The 17,302-nt window shown below is 46.0% G+C and overlaps 7 protein-coding genes across 7 annotated transcripts; 4 read left to right on the top strand and 3 right to left on the bottom strand.

The window, feature by feature from the left end:
- Positions 1-202: 202 nt before the first annotated feature.
- Positions 203-1,799, top strand: COCCADRAFT_4232 (uncharacterized protein; the record flags this gene model as incomplete). The annotated part of the gene is made up of 4 exons (XM_007713093.1): positions 203-357; positions 408-1,029; positions 1,084-1,374; positions 1,449-1,799. 4 exons carry the CDS (start codon positions 203-205, stop codon positions 1,797-1,799), a joined length of 1,419 nt encoding a protein of 472 aa, XP_007711283.1.
- Positions 1,800-2,337: 538 nt separating this feature from the next.
- COCCADRAFT_35961 (uncharacterized protein) lies at positions 2,338-4,112 on the bottom strand (the record flags this gene model as incomplete). Its single annotated transcript, XM_007713132.1, has 7 exons — positions 2,338-2,399; positions 2,449-2,672; positions 2,728-3,053; positions 3,101-3,322; positions 3,371-3,435; positions 3,486-3,893; positions 3,947-4,112. The coding sequence occupies 7 exons, from the start codon at positions 4,110-4,112 to the stop codon at positions 2,338-2,340; spliced, it is 1,473 nt and encodes a 490-aa protein (XP_007711322.1).
- Positions 4,113-5,730: 1,618 nt separating this feature from the next.
- COCCADRAFT_93642 (uncharacterized protein) lies at positions 5,731-7,370 on the top strand (the record flags this gene model as incomplete). Its single annotated transcript, XM_007713131.1, has 9 exons — positions 5,731-5,796; positions 5,846-5,918; positions 5,967-6,013; positions 6,058-6,293; positions 6,346-6,642; positions 6,700-6,791; positions 6,836-6,937; positions 6,984-7,061; positions 7,129-7,370. 9 exons carry the CDS (start codon positions 5,731-5,733, stop codon positions 7,368-7,370), a joined length of 1,233 nt encoding a protein of 410 aa, XP_007711321.1.
- Positions 7,371-7,953: 583 nt separating this feature from the next.
- On the top strand, positions 7,954-8,829 carry COCCADRAFT_4229 (uncharacterized protein; the record flags this gene model as incomplete). The annotated part of the gene is made up of 1 exon (XM_007713092.1): positions 7,954-8,829. The coding sequence occupies one exon, from the start codon at positions 7,954-7,956 to the stop codon at positions 8,827-8,829; it is 876 nt and encodes a 291-aa protein (XP_007711282.1).
- Positions 8,830-9,109: 280 nt separating this feature from the next.
- Positions 9,110-10,007, bottom strand: COCCADRAFT_35958 (uncharacterized protein; the record flags this gene model as incomplete). Its single annotated transcript, XM_007713130.1, has 3 exons — positions 9,110-9,166; positions 9,214-9,692; positions 9,743-10,007. The coding sequence occupies 3 exons, from the start codon at positions 10,005-10,007 to the stop codon at positions 9,110-9,112; spliced, it is 801 nt and encodes a 266-aa protein (XP_007711320.1).
- A 1,001-nt stretch (positions 10,008-11,008) lies between these two features.
- Positions 11,009-12,719, top strand: COCCADRAFT_35957 (uncharacterized protein; the record flags this gene model as incomplete). Its single annotated transcript, XM_007713129.1, has 4 exons — positions 11,009-11,023; positions 11,149-11,430; positions 11,512-12,496; positions 12,559-12,719. The coding sequence occupies 4 exons, from the start codon at positions 11,009-11,011 to the stop codon at positions 12,717-12,719; spliced, it is 1,443 nt and encodes a 480-aa protein (XP_007711319.1).
- A 1,954-nt stretch (positions 12,720-14,673) lies between these two features.
- On the bottom strand, positions 14,674-15,852 carry COCCADRAFT_4226 (glycoside hydrolase family 5 protein; the record flags this gene model as incomplete). Its single annotated transcript, XM_007713091.1, has 3 exons — positions 14,674-14,830; positions 14,886-15,277; positions 15,331-15,852. 3 exons carry the CDS (start codon positions 15,850-15,852, stop codon positions 14,674-14,676), a joined length of 1,071 nt encoding a protein of 356 aa, XP_007711281.1.
- Positions 15,853-17,302: the final 1,450 nt, after the last annotated feature.

Below are 17,302 nucleotides of genomic sequence, written 5' to 3'. Positions count from 1 at the left end.
AACAGGTTCGTGTAAATTATGCGTTTTTAATTTACAGGGGTTTCGTAATTACCTCGGCGTAAGTAGAACAAGGAGCTGCTGCGCCCTCTGTCTCGCCCGCTAGTAGATGTCTTGGATTTCCTCAAATTTCTCTCTTCGGACCAAATTCGCCTAAAGTCGCAGTAGTCCTCGTCTCTGCTTTTATTCCAATCCAGTCATCATAATGGACCCTAAATCAGTATCAACCTTACCTCATCCGGAAGTAGAGATAGCAGAGTTGGGTTGGGACGACGTCAACAATGTCGACAATCCCCAGAACTGGCCAACATGGAAGAAAATTCTCCACAGCGCAATTCCAGCTGTGTACGGCCTTGCGCTGTATGTTTGAGAATGCTATTCTTTAAGAGCGAACTAATATCCTCTTGTAGTACCATGGGGACTTCGACATACGTTGCAGGCGTGTTACTTGTTATGAAACAATTCTACATAAGTAGGACTGTTGCACTACTCCCTATCGTCGTTTACACCATCGGGTTCTCTCTAGGCCCACTCATTGCCGCTCCTATATCCGAAATTTACGGTCGCCTTATTGTATATCGAGTCTGTCTTCCGATGCTGATGGTGTTCAACATCATCGCAGCTGCGTCTGATAATTTGACTGTACTCATCGTCTTTCGGTTCCTCGCAGGCTTTGGCGGCTCAGGTGTGCTGGCTGTAGGCGCAGGTACTGTTGCTGATATATGGAGTCAAAGGCAGGCCGGCCTGGTTGCGTTAACGTACATCCTCGCTCCCTTTCTTGGACCTACTCTTGGGCCTCTTATTGGTGCGTACATCATCGCCCAATATGACAACAACTGGAAATGGTCTATTTGGGTCATTCCAATCCTATGCGCACCAATAGCTGTCTCTCTATTATTTATGAAAGAGACCTCAAAGAGTAGGATCATCTATCTGAAGTCCAGCAAAACAGTAAAGGTTACCCAGGAAGCGCCCGTTACACAACGAATCAGTATCGCCATGTTGCGCCCACTACACATGATCTTGCTGGAGGTATGTGAATTTGACTCCGCCCAGACTTTTAGCAATCTAACATGACCGAAAAAGCCGCTCGCCTTCTTTCTCAGCCTTTACACGGGTTTCAACTTCGCCATGATCTTCTCATTCTTTGGTTCTTATTCCTACGTATACAGTAAGGTCTATGGATTTGATCTGAAAGAAATTGGGTTGGCTTACATCGGACTCATTGTGGGATATTTTCTCGCTCTTGTGACGGTTGGATATTTTGATCGCAAAAAATACCAGCCCGAATCCCAGAGAACCAACGGGCGGGTTGCACCAGAGCATCGCCTCTATGCAGCCATGTTTGGAAGCTTTCTTCTACCTATTGGACTTTTTGTAAGTGAAGAAGAGCGCTGCCTACACCCTGCATCTTCGTTGTGGCCATTGCTGATACAAATGTGAATCTCTAGTGGTTTGCATGGACGCCACGTGAATCAGTTCATTGGATTGTTCCAGTGTTAGCTGGCGTACCGTTCGGCTGGGGAACGCTAGCCGTCTTCCTCGCATCTGTTACCTACCTCATGGATACGTATCAAGCGACAAATGGTGCTTCAGCTATAGCTGCTAATGGATTTCTACGGTTCATTCTGGGAGCCATATTTCCTCTTTTCACAATCCAGATGTATGAAAATCTGGGTATTCACTGGGCAGGAAGCATCTTTGCGTTCATTAGTCTCGCACTAATCCCGGTACCTTGGGTTTTCTTTTGGAAAGGAAAGGATCTTAGAAAACGGAGCTCTTACGAAACTTGTAGTTATTGAAGAGGAGGATGGTATAGGCATCTTTTGCCACGATACTCTGAGCCAAGGACTCGAAGGCCAACTTACGGGGAGCTGTATAATACTATTACACCCCGCCCCCTCGGTTAGAGCAGCATTAATCATGTGCGTAAAACATATAGTCATATCGGAACTGATGGTGACTCCAAATCAACACATAGGTTATGAGTGGTTGCTGAAGAAGGATTAGCTCTCATTTTTCTCCGTTGATATCATCATAATTCACAAATATGGGCGATATCTAAGCGCTTTATATCGCTGTTTTAACGAAATCATGTAAAACGAGTGATCAAAAAAGCTAAAAGCAGCCCTTGATGAAGAGGTACTGTCATCACGTTCACGCACTATCTCTCATCGTCATCACCATCATTCAGCGTCGTAGTCGTAGCAAACCTTACTTATTCTGTATAAGACATTGCTGTGCTTTGCCAAAAATCTCAGGAAAGGACCTATGGTTAATTATGTGGGTGTACAAAAAGGATGTTCCCATGCCTACGCGTAGGAGCAACTCCCCAGCTCCTCAAACAACCACCGTCCAATCTTTCTTGTTCACGAATCTAAACCACCATAAGCTGTAACTATCTAATGCAAAACGTCAGCAAAAATCACACAAATTGAATGTAGTACTTACTCCACGGGTACATCGTATGGTTCCATCCGTTCTTGGTTACGTAGTAAGTGTTGCAAGCCGAGCCCCAAACACCTCTACGACAGGCCGCTTGCACCTTGTTTACATATTCACTCTCCGCTTCAGCCGTCACCTCGACTTGATTCACCTTTCCCTGAATAAGAGGCGTTGCGACATTCAAAATCAACTCGACGGTAGCTTCGATGTACCAAATCACTGAGTTGTGACTATATGAGTCAGTTAGTTGATGTTTCAAAAAAAAAGCTATCACGTCATCATTACCCAGATGCCATGTTTGGACCCCGAATAGTGAAGAAGTTTGGAAAGTCGTGCATCGCAATGCCTTTGTAACAGCTAGGGCCACCAGCAACGGCCCAGTGCTTCTGAGGTGTAACACCGTTGCGTCCCGTGAGTGGAAGTTTAAAAGTTTCCGACTCAAAGCCATGGGCAAGAAGTAGCATATCGCAAGGATACTCCTTTCCCGACCTTGTAACGACTGATTTCTCGCGAAGAGATGCAATCTCATCTTGGATCAACTGTAATTTGGGGTTTTTGAGACATCCCAGGTAGTCTGAAGCGAAAACAAGTCGCTTGCATCCAGGTCGGTACTGTGAAGGTTAGTAAGAAGAGAATATAGACATTGAGACAAACGAACCGAAGGCGTGAGGAGGTCATAGTACTCTTCCGGTACTTCAAACTTTCTTAAATGGTTCTTGCTAATTTGCGGGATTTTATTCCCTACAACATGAAAGAAGGCCTCTGTGATCGCAAAGAGTGTAGTACGAAGTACTGTGAATAGGAGAGGCACGTAGGTCAGCAGAGTCAACATTGCCGCTGGTAATGCTGGGTTCGGTCGATGTAATATCCATTGTGGCGCCTTTCATACAGTCAGCAGATCTACCTATATCAATTGTTAGTTACTTACTCGTTGTATCTGTGTACACTCTTTTACATCTTCCAGAATACTAGGAACCAATTGGACAGCAGTGCCTATCACCCGTCAGCAATTTTCTTTAACTTGGACAGATATTCAGATTTACTCCCGTTTCCTAAAACCACCACGCTCTTGTCCTTAACGTCGATGTCGCTAGTCCATAGACTTGAGTGTACAATTTTTCCTTTGAAGATGTCTTTTCCTTGCACTTCAAGCTGCTTAGGATCGACTAGATGGCCCGTCGCGCTGACGAGTACTTTGCACATTTGAGTGAAGGTATCGCCCGTGGCGCAATCACGCAAGACAACTCGCCAGCATCTTGTTTCTGGTATCCACACACTTCCTTCCCAGATAATGCCAAACTTCATATGGGGAACAAGATTGTATCGATCAGCGACCTTCTCCATATAGCCGTGCAGCTCATTCCAAACGGGAAATGCACGTGTGAATTTTGGCTCTGGCGCGAATGAGATTTGATATGCCGCCCCAAATACGTCTGCCGACGCTCCAGGGTCTTGCTATGTCAGCACAATTGGACTTCAAAATGAATTTGTTACAAGAACTCACATCGATTATGATGCCATGTCCCCCCTAAGCCAGTGTTCCTTTCATACATGACGAAGTCGTTAAACTGGAGTCTGCGCTTCAGCTGGCAGGCCATTACCAGACCGCCAAATCCACACCCAACGATGACAACCTGCCGAAAAGGCAGGGTAGAGGATGGCTTTTCCATTAGGGCAACAATATTCCAGGATAGTATAGATACTGGTTGATGTAACGGAACAACTTCAATGACTTAAAATGCGCAACATGAACGGAGATCAATACACAGTTTTTGGAATCATCCACCTATGTCAATGTAAGTCCCGGTTATTTACTGTATTATATTAAGGGAGCGGGATTGGTCAGAAAATAGCAGCAATTGATAAGATAGGCCGCAGCTAACAACATAAGCTGTGGCCTAGCGTTTCCGAGAAGGACTGTTGCGACAGGGCAATCCAACGAAGGATTGATGCGCCAAGTATTGATTAAGGCCGACTGCGCCGCCTGTTCTAACTCAGAGAGATAGCGATTAGCGAAACGTAAATTAATGGCCGAGCGGCCTCGTCAGAACCTCGATACGTAAGGGGGCGGAACTCTTCGGTAACCGAAATTCCAAGTTTCAGGTACTCAGCTACGCGATACGAGGTATCCAAGGATTCTTGGATATCTCGTATTCTCTAGTACCTCGGTATCGTCAAATACCTCACATTTACTGCAAAAGGCAGCTAGTAAAAACGGGCCGAGTTGTGTAAGGGAGATAGTGGGGCTAGGTTGCGGGGTGCGCCTGGCTAGCGGGGTAGCATGAACGCGTGGATATTTACACTATCTTCTAGGCTTACTAGCGTAACCGTTCGTATCTCTATAACACCGAAGTCGGTACTTGGAGTCAGCTATCAAGTCCAAGCCGGAAGATACGTCAAATCAAACACCAAGACTGCGGGGTGTCTTGGGCTATAGGATCACGACTCGCTAGTACAAGGCTACGTACCATGAAGCTATTTGGTTACCTAGTGAGCAAGGGTCGACATTGGCAGGCTTAGCTGAAACTACGCTAGCAAACCGGTACTAACGTTACCCAAGTCTATACTATTCCACAAGTCAATATCACGCTACCTAGCTGATCCATTACATTTCATATTATTCTGTCGATAGTAGGAATGTCACAAGTCTAGATTCACTAAATATTCTTTAGATTATAGATCTGAATATGAACTAGTCTTTAACGTATAAGAAGTATTTTAGAAAATAGAAAGCATTTTCTATCAAAGATTAGTATTATAAGAACATGTTTTAATGAATAAAATAACAAAACCTTTAATTCTGCTGTAAAGTGGCGATGCTTCTATAAATAGATAGTATTACTAGGCTTAGAACAGGTGCAGCTTACGTGGTGTGCAATACAATATATATATATGGGTATCTTGTATCGGCGTCTTCTTCCTTGAGATAGCACTTCATACATGCTATCTATACAACATCCTTGTCATATTCATACTTAGCAGCAAATGGCGATATTCTCGTCTCCATTACTCCTAGGAGCAATCATTCTTACCGCTCTGGTTGCTCTTAAATCTTATCGATTGAATGTAGACACAAGGCGAAGATATGCTCTTCTAGGTGCAGGACCACCTGAGCGTGTGTCCACTAATACACTTGGTCAGTATTCTAACTCGTACGATTCAAGAGATGACTAACTTGTAGTAGGTCTAGGCATTGCCATCGAAATCTTGCGTGCTCTGAGGAAACATGAGTTTTGGCATTGGACGAAAGACGTTTTGGATACTCACAATCATACAGTTGATGTGCGGATGTTTGGGAACAGCATGTACCTGACCGATGATCCTGAGAACATCAAGTACATCCAAGATACTGAGGTGCGCACTCGCAAGTAAAATTGTAGTTCAGCAGCTTACAGATCGTTAGTTTACTCGGTTTGCAAAGTCGAAAGCTCAGCATGAAATCTTTAAACACATACTCGGCGATGCAGTATTCTCAAGTATGACACGGCAAAACTATATAGGCGTAAACGCTAATTGCTTTTAAGTGGACGGTGAAGAGTGGAAGCAAGAGATCAGTTTCCTTAAAACCCACGTGAGTCGCGCAATTCTTCTCTAGATCAATTCTGACAGTTGCAGATGAGTCGAATTCGCGATACCGACTTCGATATCACTGAGAAACATCTGAAGCATGTAATCGATCTTCTTGCGACCCCTGGAACTGACGCATTCGACGCTATCGATCGATGGCAGTTGGACGTCGTGACGCATGTATTCTGCGGCCAGTCGACCGATTCGTTAACTTCCAATCAGCAGCCTTTTCGCGACGCGATGGATGTCCTACTTGGAATCAATAGCTTTAGGCAGATCATGGGGTTCGTACAATATCTCTAGGTGGTGTACTTTCCATGCTGAACTACTATCTAGTCCTGTTGGTGTCTATCTTCGAGATGACTGGCTTGCTCCGCGAGCCACACGTGAGATTGATCGATACCTGGACCAATTCGTCGACAAAGCCAGCGCTAGAAAATACAGCGGTGACCAACCCTGTCTGATTGACGATCTCATTCGGAAGGGTAAAGGTCGCGGTAATATCAAAAATGCAGTTATATCGACGCTACTTGCTGGCAAAGATCCTTCGACTACAACACTTGCATGGGCTTACTACGAAATTGCACGACATCCACACGTATTTGCGAAAATGAAGGCCGAAGTCAAGGAACAGTAAGAAACCAAGATACTTCAAATTCATTATGCCCCAGATTTGTTAACATTCTGCAGTGTTGGAGATCGTCTGCCAACCTTAACCGACCTACATAAATTGAAGTATATACGGAATGTGATCAAGGAAACACTACGCGTTCACCATCCTTGTACGTTGAAAACTCCAGATGTTATGAAGATGCTAATTCGTCAGTGGGAATAAATGCTCGTGTGCCCGTCGAAGACATGACCTTGCCACGGGGTGGAGGCCCCGATGGTAAATCACCGGTAGCTATCTTGGAGGGAACACAGATTGGTTAGTACATTCGTGGCCCAGCAAGCTGTTTCTAACATGTTCCTAGTATATGGCCTCTTGTCATTGCAGCATCGTACTGATCTCGGAGTAAAGGATGTTAGCCTATGGATACCTGAGAGATGGGGTATGTTGATCCTTATCTTGCTCCTAATCCGACATGATTAGAAAACTTCTTTGCTAATTTGGAATAGATTCATGGAAGCCCAGTAGCCAGTGGGAGTACATTCCTTTCAACCACGGTCCCAGGATCTGTCCTGGGCAACAATTTGCAAACTTTCAGATGGAGTATTTCTTCACTCGACTATGTCAAGAGTTTGAGACCATCACACTTACACCTAAATCTATGCCTCAGGAAGGCAAGGTTAAGATTGAGTTGAATACTAAGCTGGCCTATCCAATCTTTGCGGATGCAAAAAGGCGGACAAAGTCTTGAATGAGTGCAAATGCACGAACTACATTCTGTATTGTACACTCGGATAGCTCTCCGATAGTTCTTCTCTCATCGCGAATTCCACAAGCTTGCTGATTGATGACTTCATGTACATCATAGTCCAGTATCTTCCTCGCACGAGAGGTGAAGCTTACGTAAGCCTGGTTTGTCCATTCAAACCTCGGCACATGTGCTACGTGACTATTATTTGCAGGGGCCTAAGAACTTGGCAGAGCAGATACCGACAGGATCAATAGGACGGAATGTCGGCTAAGTTTCCCCTCTAAATAACTACGCATCTTGGAGTACTTGGGTAGCCGTATGCACCTTACGCCACCAGACGGAGCAAAAAATAGGATCTATTCTGTTGACTAGCTTCTCTGATCGGGAGCTATAGTGCACGGACCACATAGCCATGTTTGAAATTAACTCAATTCAGCCGTATTATTCGTACGGAGACCAACGGAATTAATAACGTGACAGAGGTCTGTGTGCGCGGATACTTAAACCTACAGCACAACCCCATGCTTTGCCGGAGTTGGTACGCTATTGACCTTTTGAAACAATCATAGAAACGAGTTTTACGATGCAGCATACCTCCCGTCCGTACGGGCTTGATTTTGTACAGCTCTCGCCTAGTGTTTTCTACCGAGAACCGCCAAAAGACGCCAAACCAACTTGGAGAGCAATTTCAAAGGGTCCTCATCTCATTGTCATTGCCACATGGCTCAATGCCTCCCCGGCGCAGGTTCAAGCTTATCTTTCTGGCTACAAATCCATCTTCCCAACCTCGGGCTTACTGGTCATCGCGACAACTACAAAGCATTTCCTTTTCCAACCGACTGCTCAACGCGTGCGCGAACTCGAGCCTGCGCTGAGCGTTTTCCAAAACACAAAGGCTGATGAAAATATTTTACTCCATATTTTCTCGAGCGGCGGTACTTGCACCGTCTACCAACTTGCATCTGCGTACAGGGACCACACATTCTGCCCTCTACCGGTATCTAAGATCGTTTTTGACAGCTGCCCAGGCGTCACGTCGTACAGCTCTACAGTTGCTGCTTTTTCCACTTCGCTTCCACAGAATCCGGTCCTATGGACCATCGGAAATGTGTTCTACCGCATTGTTTTTGGTATCGGGTTAATTGCAGAGAAATTGACCAGTTGGAGGAACATTGTCGGATGGGCTTACAAAGGAATGAACAAGAAAGAACTATTTCCTGATTCTGCTGCCCGACTTTATTTGTACAGTTTGGCAGATGAGTTAGTTCCTTGGAAGCACATAGAACAGCACGCTGACGAAGCACGCAATATGTGTCAGAAGGTTTGGAAAGTGAGATATACGAGTACGGCTCATGTCTACCACATGTTCCAAGATCGAAAGAAGTATTGGGATGCCGTGATGGGTATATGGGATTCAGACTATCTGTCTGGACCAGGGAAGATTCGTGTGGCATTTTAGTGAGCTTTGTATTGTGGCACGGTACGTGATCGAGCTCAAAAGATCAGAGGGGCGACCCGCAATCGAGTAGATAGGAATAAGCTGAGAGCCGACCGCTGTAAAGGATTGATTAGAGAAGGTGTCTATCTACGTATGAAAGAAAATCGCAATATGTACTACGAGCTAGTCACGTGATGCTACACGACAGTATCTACTGTCGTTGTGGAGCCCACAAATTCAAGAAGCGATAACCTTCTTCTACGTATGAGCCTTACAAATGGCTTTGTAAAAAACGCTCATCTTAATCCTCGGCAAGAAGATCGCATGCCCGCTTTATCATGTCGGTAGTCTCTTGGACCTGAATTGTTTAGCCGAAATCCTCAATTGCGATGCATTCAAACATACAGATGTCTCCTCAAATAATCCGAAGTGATGTACCGGAGTTTCCCATATAGCGGCAATAAATTGATGAGGGAAGAAGTTCCATCCATTCTTTTGATCCTTGTACTGATCCACCATACACCTCACACCCTCTGAGGTTTCTTCGACGATCAACTTGCTCGCGTGGATCAAGACTGCAGGAGCCGGCTCTTCACTCTCGACATCGCCGAGTTGGTCATTGTCGCCTTTCCAGTTCCTGAGAACCCATTCATCGCAGTCTTCCTTAGACCAGTCCATGCAGCGGAGCATACTCTCCTTCAGATCAGATGGGATATTCTTGAGCACGAGGTCGATCGAGACGTCCGCGTGAACGGTTTCTGGAGGACCCCAGTACGGGTACATCGTATCTATTAATACAATGCCCTTCACACTCAATTTCGAGCGTCGATTACGAGCTAATACACGTCCAATGTCGATACCCAACTGGCCACCGAGTGACCAACCTTGATTCATGAGCTGATGCAACACTGATAGAGGTTGTGGGAATGCATACCTCCAACTAAGATCTCTCCTGATGGAACCACAGATTTAATGAGGTTGATGTATTCTTCCACCAAGCCCAAAATTCCCCCCCTCCATTTTGTTTGCGAATAAAACGATGGATTGTGAATCGCGTAGATAGTACGGCCGATGTTTCTGAGCCTGTAACAATAGGAAACTGTTCCACCAGAGTCATGTAAAAGAAAGAGCGGTGCACGGGATGCGTCTCCCTTTTGGATAAGTGCAGGATTGGCGCGAACTTCGACCGAAGAAGACATTTTAATGAAGAATATGGATGTAGGTAGGTATTAGTCTGAGTATGAAACGTTTAAGTAAAGTTTGAAAACGGTTGTTAATTACAAATTTAAAGCAGAGGACGTGGGGGCCAGAGATGCAAGTGATACGTATCCCAATTTTCGGTGAACAGCCTCCCTGCTTTATCCGTAAGCTGAATAAGCATGTCCAGAACGCCTCGGGCCATGGGGGCCTTTTGCTGCCTTGCTCGCTGGCAAGCAGAAATACTAACTGCCTGAACGGGCCGTGCAGCAAAATCATGGTCACTGGGCGATGGGACAACAGACGCGGGGTCGGTCGGTCGCCTAAAAACTAGGGTACCCACCCGATAATGCGCTTACCCTTTCTCCACATATTTAAGTAATTCTGTAAATGAATTCTTGTGACCGGCTTAATATACGGTATTAATTCGGTGTGGTTACGGCGATATACAGTCCCATACGCACTCTAAAGCATACTAAGAAACTACCCAAGAAAGTCGAGTCAAAGGTATCACCATTTTCCCCTCATGCCAAGTGATCGGCGCCCCGATGGCCACGTAACAACTTTAGCAAACAAGTTGCAGACACTGGTATTTGGGCTAACTTCGGCCTTATACTACCGTCTATTCTATTCTACAGCAAGTATCATGATAAGAAAACAGTATAGGTCTAGGTCACTAAAACACCTATCAAGTCATAGATTAACAGTAATACCATGTTATATAGTCTTGACATGCGAATAGAAAATAACGGTAAAACAGAATATTCTAGTTAGAGTTTGCAGATTTAGTATGCACTCTATTCATGACATACCAATATACGGTCTTTCGCTGTCTACTACTTCGACAAAATTAAAAGAGTGTACTAGAAGAGAGTGGCTTTGAGAATTACACAATGATAGGATCAGCCATCGAATTCCTTGAGATGCTATGGAAAAACGTAACGCAAGAGATTTTTTCATCTGTTCTCGTTACAGTTGGCTGCTTGTTTTTTGGACGACTGCTATGGGCTATTTACCTGTATCCATTGTACTTTAGCCCTTACCTCGGTCTTCCACAAGCCAAGGTACGTGTCTATGCTAAAAAGGAAAAAAGAAGAATAAGAAAAATTCGCGTTTTTCGGAATATGAATGAGTGCTATTGAGCTAACGATAGAACAGCAACGCAAATCATGGATAGGCATCATGATGCAGCCGCTCCAGAACGGTAGCAGGGTCCTCGAATATCTTGACAACACGCCCAACCAAGGCATTTTCCGCGCTCTCGACCTTCTCAATAGAGAAGTGCTGGTGATCACGAGCCCGGAGTTCATCAAAGAAATCTTGCAGACCAACGCATATGACTTTCGCAAAATGGCCAATGTACAGAATTTCATGAAGGTCCTGCTCGGCGATGGCCTGCTTACTGTAGATGGCGAAGAGCACAAGGTTAGCCACTTCCCTATCGTTGACCTAGAGATTCAACTGCGTAGTGCATTGATGTAAAGACAAGACTGACGTTGTTCGCAGCAACAACGCAAAGCACTAAATCCAGCATTCTCTGCGAAACATGTTCAAAAACTGTACTCTGTCTTTTATTCCAAGACACGCGAGATGGTGTCTTACATCAAAGAGGAGATCAATGCATCGCAAGGCCAGCAAGGAATTGCCGTCGACATAACTGCATGGGTCAACAGAGCCGCTTTAGATATCATCGGTATTGCGGCGCTCGGCATTGATTTCAACTCCCTAGCAAACCCGGCCAATGAATTGAGCCGTGCTTACCAAGTCATCTTCGAGCCTGACAACACCTCGAACATCATATTCTTGCTCTCGATCTTTTTTACGACTTGGACAGTCAGGCTCCTGCCGCTGAAGAAGGCGCGCGAGATTCGAGCAGGCTCTGCGTATGTGAAGAGATACATTAAAGAAGTAGTGACCCGAAAAACTCAGGAACATGACGATGAGAAGGCTCTTCACAAAGACATTCTTTCGGTGGCGTCTCAGTATGGTAATTTAACAACGAATGAGCTCGTCAACCAAGCGCGGACTTTTCTGGTGGCAGGGCATGAAACGACAGCAACGGCGATGCAATGGGCGCTTTACACTCTGACCAGGCCAGAGAACCTTCATGTCCAGCAACGCCTACGAGATGAAATTCACAAACAGCTACCTCCTCTAAACTCGGAGCAAGAAATCTCGGCGTATACGCTTGGTAAGAGCATGCCGTACCTTGACGCTGTTAGCAAAGAGTGCCTAAGGGTTTATGGGCCTTCGCCGTTCTCTAGGCGAACAGCTGTTAGAGACACGGTACTCTGCGGTATTCCCATCAGGAAAGGCACAAGCTTTCTGATCCCTAATTGGGCAATTAACAAGTCAAAGAAGCTTTGGGGAAAACGTGCAAGGGAGTTCGACCCGGAAAGATGGCTTCATGGCAACGAAGCTCCAAATGGAGGTGCTGATGCTCTAGCCTTTCAAACCTTCTCATCCGGCACCAGGGGTTGCATTGGAAAGGGTAAGATTTTCATTCCTGTTCAAAGTTATGATCGACGTCAGACTGACGAGATTCACGTACAGGCTTCGCGTTAGCAGAGTTTAAGATAATGTTGGCTGGCCTTGTAGGCACATTTGAAATTACTAAGGTGGCAGACGAGAAAGAGGTAGAAACAGAATGGGCGATAATTGCTCGGATATACAATGGGTTCAAAGTTAATCTGAAGCCAGTAAGCAACTGGTGAACGAAATTGTCAGACCGCCTTCTATGATAGAGATGCTATGAAAGATGGACATACATTGATACTTATACTACTATAACAACGTACTTGCCAATTATGAAAGCATGAGACCTTCTCTTATACCTTTGATGATGTGGAAGTAAAAGTATCATTGGCTCAAATATTTCATTTGTAGCAATGGGCTTGGGCGACACCATGACTTCCGATCACTTCTCTCGCGTCTACCTTCATTGCATCTGCTGCAACTCGAACCGATAAAAAAGGACTACTGCCACCTCTTTTGAAACATAGAAGTCAGCAAAACTTCAATGAACTACAAGCAGGAACAATTTGAATGAGAGTGTCCATTTCAATCAGAATGCAAAATACTGGGCCCTAGCTGCTATCGACACTACCGAGTATAGTACCATCGCGGAATAGTAAGCATATTCAAACTCATTGGAAGTCATGCCAATCAAACTTTATTTCACATTCTCGAGCTTTCCGATGCGACGATAGCAGCGAGGACGACCACACATGCTCCTTTTGAGCGGTTATTGCGACAAAACTCGGACCTCAAGATCGAGAGGAACAACGCTACCCACTTGTATTAAATTAATGCGTTGACAGTATAACCGGGGATCAGAAGCAGGAGAAAGCCGAAGAAGAAGAAACTGAAGAAGAGATAAGGCTTGAAGCCATGGCCCAACTCTCTATCCAGTGTTCCGGTAGAAAGATATTCCATCATGCAGGATCCTCCGGTGACTGAATACTTAGTGACTATCTATGCGTTTATACGTTAGTGAATCGAGTTGAGAACAGATAATCAAGGCGTCTGACGCGAAATAGTTTATGATCGCCTAAAGGGTGCAGTTGCAGCGTCGTTAATCACCAAAGCCGTTACCACAGTCAAGCAGCCATGTTTGACCGTGTTTGCTGACATTTGCGACCACGAATCGTACGATATCATTCTCAACACCACCATGCAGGGCAATGCCAACATGATTGAGGGTATTTTCAGTAGTGCGTTATATTGCGTGACACGATGCGGATAGCTGGCTGAAGGACTTACTCAGAGTCGTGTCGATGTCAAGACGCAATCCTGGATGCACATTTGGCGTCATCTATAACCGACGTCCAGAAAATTGGAACCGGCAAGCAAACAAAAGCCATGTAAACGCAGATCAACGACTGGGAACCGACAATCAATCCTCAGCGTGTAATAAAAGAGAAGTGACTTCCTGGCGCCTCTCTTTATCCTACCAACTCACTTTGCAATCGTGTTAATAGACAACCATACATCGCAGTCCAGCACAACAGAGCCAAAAGAGAGAAATATGTCGAAGGGGGTATCCAGGACTCTACTACCGCTGCACTCACAACGTAGAAGCCCCAATGACAATGTCATGCAAAACATCCCGCTTCGCCCCGTCTCGCAGCTCTACTGCGTTGCTAGTTACCTAGTCGCTTCTCCTAGGTGAACCATAAGTCCGCGCCCATCAAAAGATGCAGCGCATATAGCTAACCCGGGAACATGCTGTAGGATTAGGGTTGACCTCAATCCAACCCTAGCCCTAGCCCTATGGGTCCAGAGGGTCAACCCCGCTCGCGAGACTAGACAGTGCTTTGATACTTCAATCTCTGAGTAATTTTGAGAGGATGGTTACAATTGGGTACTGGGTTTAGAAGAGTGTTACAGCATTGAGGGCAAATGGGGTAGCTCGGAGGACACGGATCGCATTCTCACTTCATGTCGCAGTATTTCAGTATCGAAAATGCACATATGTAATGATATCTCGTTGTATTCTTGCATGAGAAACCTCGAAACCGAGACTATATACAAATCTTGCTGCCTGAAATTCTTTGATGCAATTATCATGATATGCATCCCGCATTGCAAAGATTGAAATTTATATACAAAGAAGGGATTTGTAGGCCGTGATCCAGCTGTCATCCTGAATGTCGGGAATCAAGCCGTTTACTGGCCTTTCCAGGCACCGACAACGCAAGAGGACACAATGGAAGTGTCCTTCCATTGACCGCCGCTTTGGGTGGGTGTCTCAGTGAGCTCGTAAGTGCCATCGAAGCCGCCGGCAGCCCAGGCGGTGTATCCGAGGTAGACGTCGGAGTTGGAGCTATGGAAAAGTTAGCAAAGGATTGTTTTCGATCCCAGAGTTGAGGAAGGCTTACTTCAAGAACTTGAGCTCTGAGCACAGGTACTTCTGGCAAGAAGCAGTGTTGCCGCCGCCAGTCTCAGACAAGAAAGCCTGGCGCTTGTTTTGCCTGAGCCAATCAGCGAGAGGCTTGAAGGCAGTGTCGATGTTGTCCTTGACGCATTCGGTGTGGGTGCCAGAGTTGTCGCTATCAAGGTATTTGTGGACATCCATGATGAGGTTGGTCTTTGAACCATCGGGGTTCTTGACTTTGTTTAGTGCGGCGGCGGAGCCGGAAGAGACGAATGTCTCTGCACTGGTGTAGCCCTGGCCAGGGAGCAAGATGAGGTTATTCTTGGCGCCTGCTTGACGGATTGCCGTTACAGCGGCCTGGACAGTGGTGGCCCAGCGCTCAATGTCGGGGATGTCCTGGGAACTATTGTCAACTTGAGGGATATTGCAGGAGATATGCTGCGACTTACATGGGGCTCGTTCATGACACCGAAAGCAATCTGAGAGTGACTGCCGTACTTCTTGGCAAGTTGCGTCCATATGTCTGCCAACTTTGCGTCGTCTGGGCCGCCCTGGCCAATGATCTGGCCGTTCCATCTTGCGTAGTTGTGGAGATCAAGGATACACAACTGAGCACCAGAGTTCAAACAACCCTGGACAAGAGTATCGTATTGGCCGGCGTTGTTTGAATCCAGCTTGCCTCCAAGCTGGTTGTTCAGCAAGTACTGCCATCCAACGGGCAGGCGGAAGGCGTTGAGTGTGTCGTCCTTGACAAAGTGGTTCATCTGAGCAATGCCGGTACCACCGCTAATGAAGTTGTATGGCTTGTTAGTTCCTGTTAGAGCACAGCTGCCGTCGGTGGTGCAGCCGAAATCGAATCCAGCCATGTTTACACCTGCGTACTTGACTTTCGAAGCTCGCGGTGTAACATTAGCAGGGGCAGCAGCCACGAGGGCTGTTCCGGCGAGGGCGGTGATCAATGTAGCCTTCATGATTGTGTGGCTGAAAATATCCGGTCGGCTGTGAGGAGTATGAAACGAGTGGAAGCGTGAAGATGCCTTGGTGATTCAGGAGAGTTGCGAGCTTTATATACACATATGCAACGATGAGGTCGTTTCTGTCATGTGTCGTGTCTAATCCCGTGGAACATTGCATCACATTGTTAAGTGCACTATCGTCTGATCCGTCTAAGCAAAACATCGGCAGATTGATTTCTAGCCCCGTTTGGCAATTGACAGGTCGAATGTGGATACCAAAAGATTGTCAGGCACTACCGGGCCAGACTTCTGTCTTGTTTCATTGGTCCTGAACCTGGTGGAGACGACGACTAGGTGATATGTTATGCAAAAATATGAAAAGGCGGGTCTGCGAAGACTTCGCTTGGGAAAGCTTGGTCAGGCTTCGAGAAGCTTGGAGTCGGTAGATTGATTATATTAACTTCAAACGTGCGTTAGTCGCAATCTAGTAGGAATCTTCCAAAACATGGACAGGGGTCAGAGCAGAGATGACGCGGCTGACACGTTGAAACTGCCACTAGCAGCGCCTTATTGGGAAAAGCTTAAGGAACTTGGCTAAAATCCGGGGTTGTACTTGACAACGGTAATCACGCGCGCAGAGTCGTATCACTGGTAAACGCAATGTTGCGAGCAATGATGTATATATTTTGGTCTCGAGAATGATTATGTGTATATACTTGGGATTGATTATGCGATGAGAATATTCGACAAAGATACCAAGTTAATTGACAATATTGATCAATTGCTGTCCTTAATGACTGACTCGGTAACCTTGACTTAAAGGTGCGACAAAGCATCAAGGTTTCACGCTTGGCTAAACTGCCGGGCCGTCGATCCACCACCACTGACGACGAGACCGATCGATTCGCATCAATAACACCAATGCGGTCTCCACGGAGTTTCGATCAAATTGCGGAGTGCATGGATCGTTGTGGCGCGGGCTACTGGCGATTGTTTGTTTGAGGGCTTAGAGAGATTGGCTGGGAGGCAAGTATCCGCACAAAATTCAGAATTTGTGGGGAAGCGGACAAGGCACGTTTGACAGTGGGGGGCGGAATGGGATGCTCCAGAAGACGAAAGTTCTAGGATTGGATATTGGCGGGTCCGGAACTTCGGAGCGGCACCCTCTAGTAGCTAGATTGTGCGCGAAAATGTAATTGTTTAGATTTACGCTATTCCCACAAGGTGTGAGCAAGCTCATGATTTTGGGCTTATTTCGGAAGCTTGTATCTAGGTAAAGTGGTGGTGTTAGGTATTTGAACAGTGGTGCGTATACGTTGGTTCCGCGGCTCTACAGACGACATACAAGTCGTACGTAAGACGGGATTTTCTTTCGCCTCCCGGATCTGGCGGAACTCCCGCCCTTATTGGCATCGATTGTTTGTTATTCTTTCCCAAAGGTGTGACCAGAACCCTCCTGTTCCTC

Source organism: Bipolaris zeicola (assembly GCF_000523435.1).
Source record: "Bipolaris zeicola 26-R-13 unplaced genomic scaffold scaffold_55, whole genome shotgun sequence".
NCBI lineage: Eukaryota > Fungi > Ascomycota > Dothideomycetes > Pleosporales > Pleosporaceae > Bipolaris > Bipolaris zeicola.
Note: the sequence above shows the minus strand (reverse complement) of the source record. Positions and strands in the feature narration are given on the sequence as shown.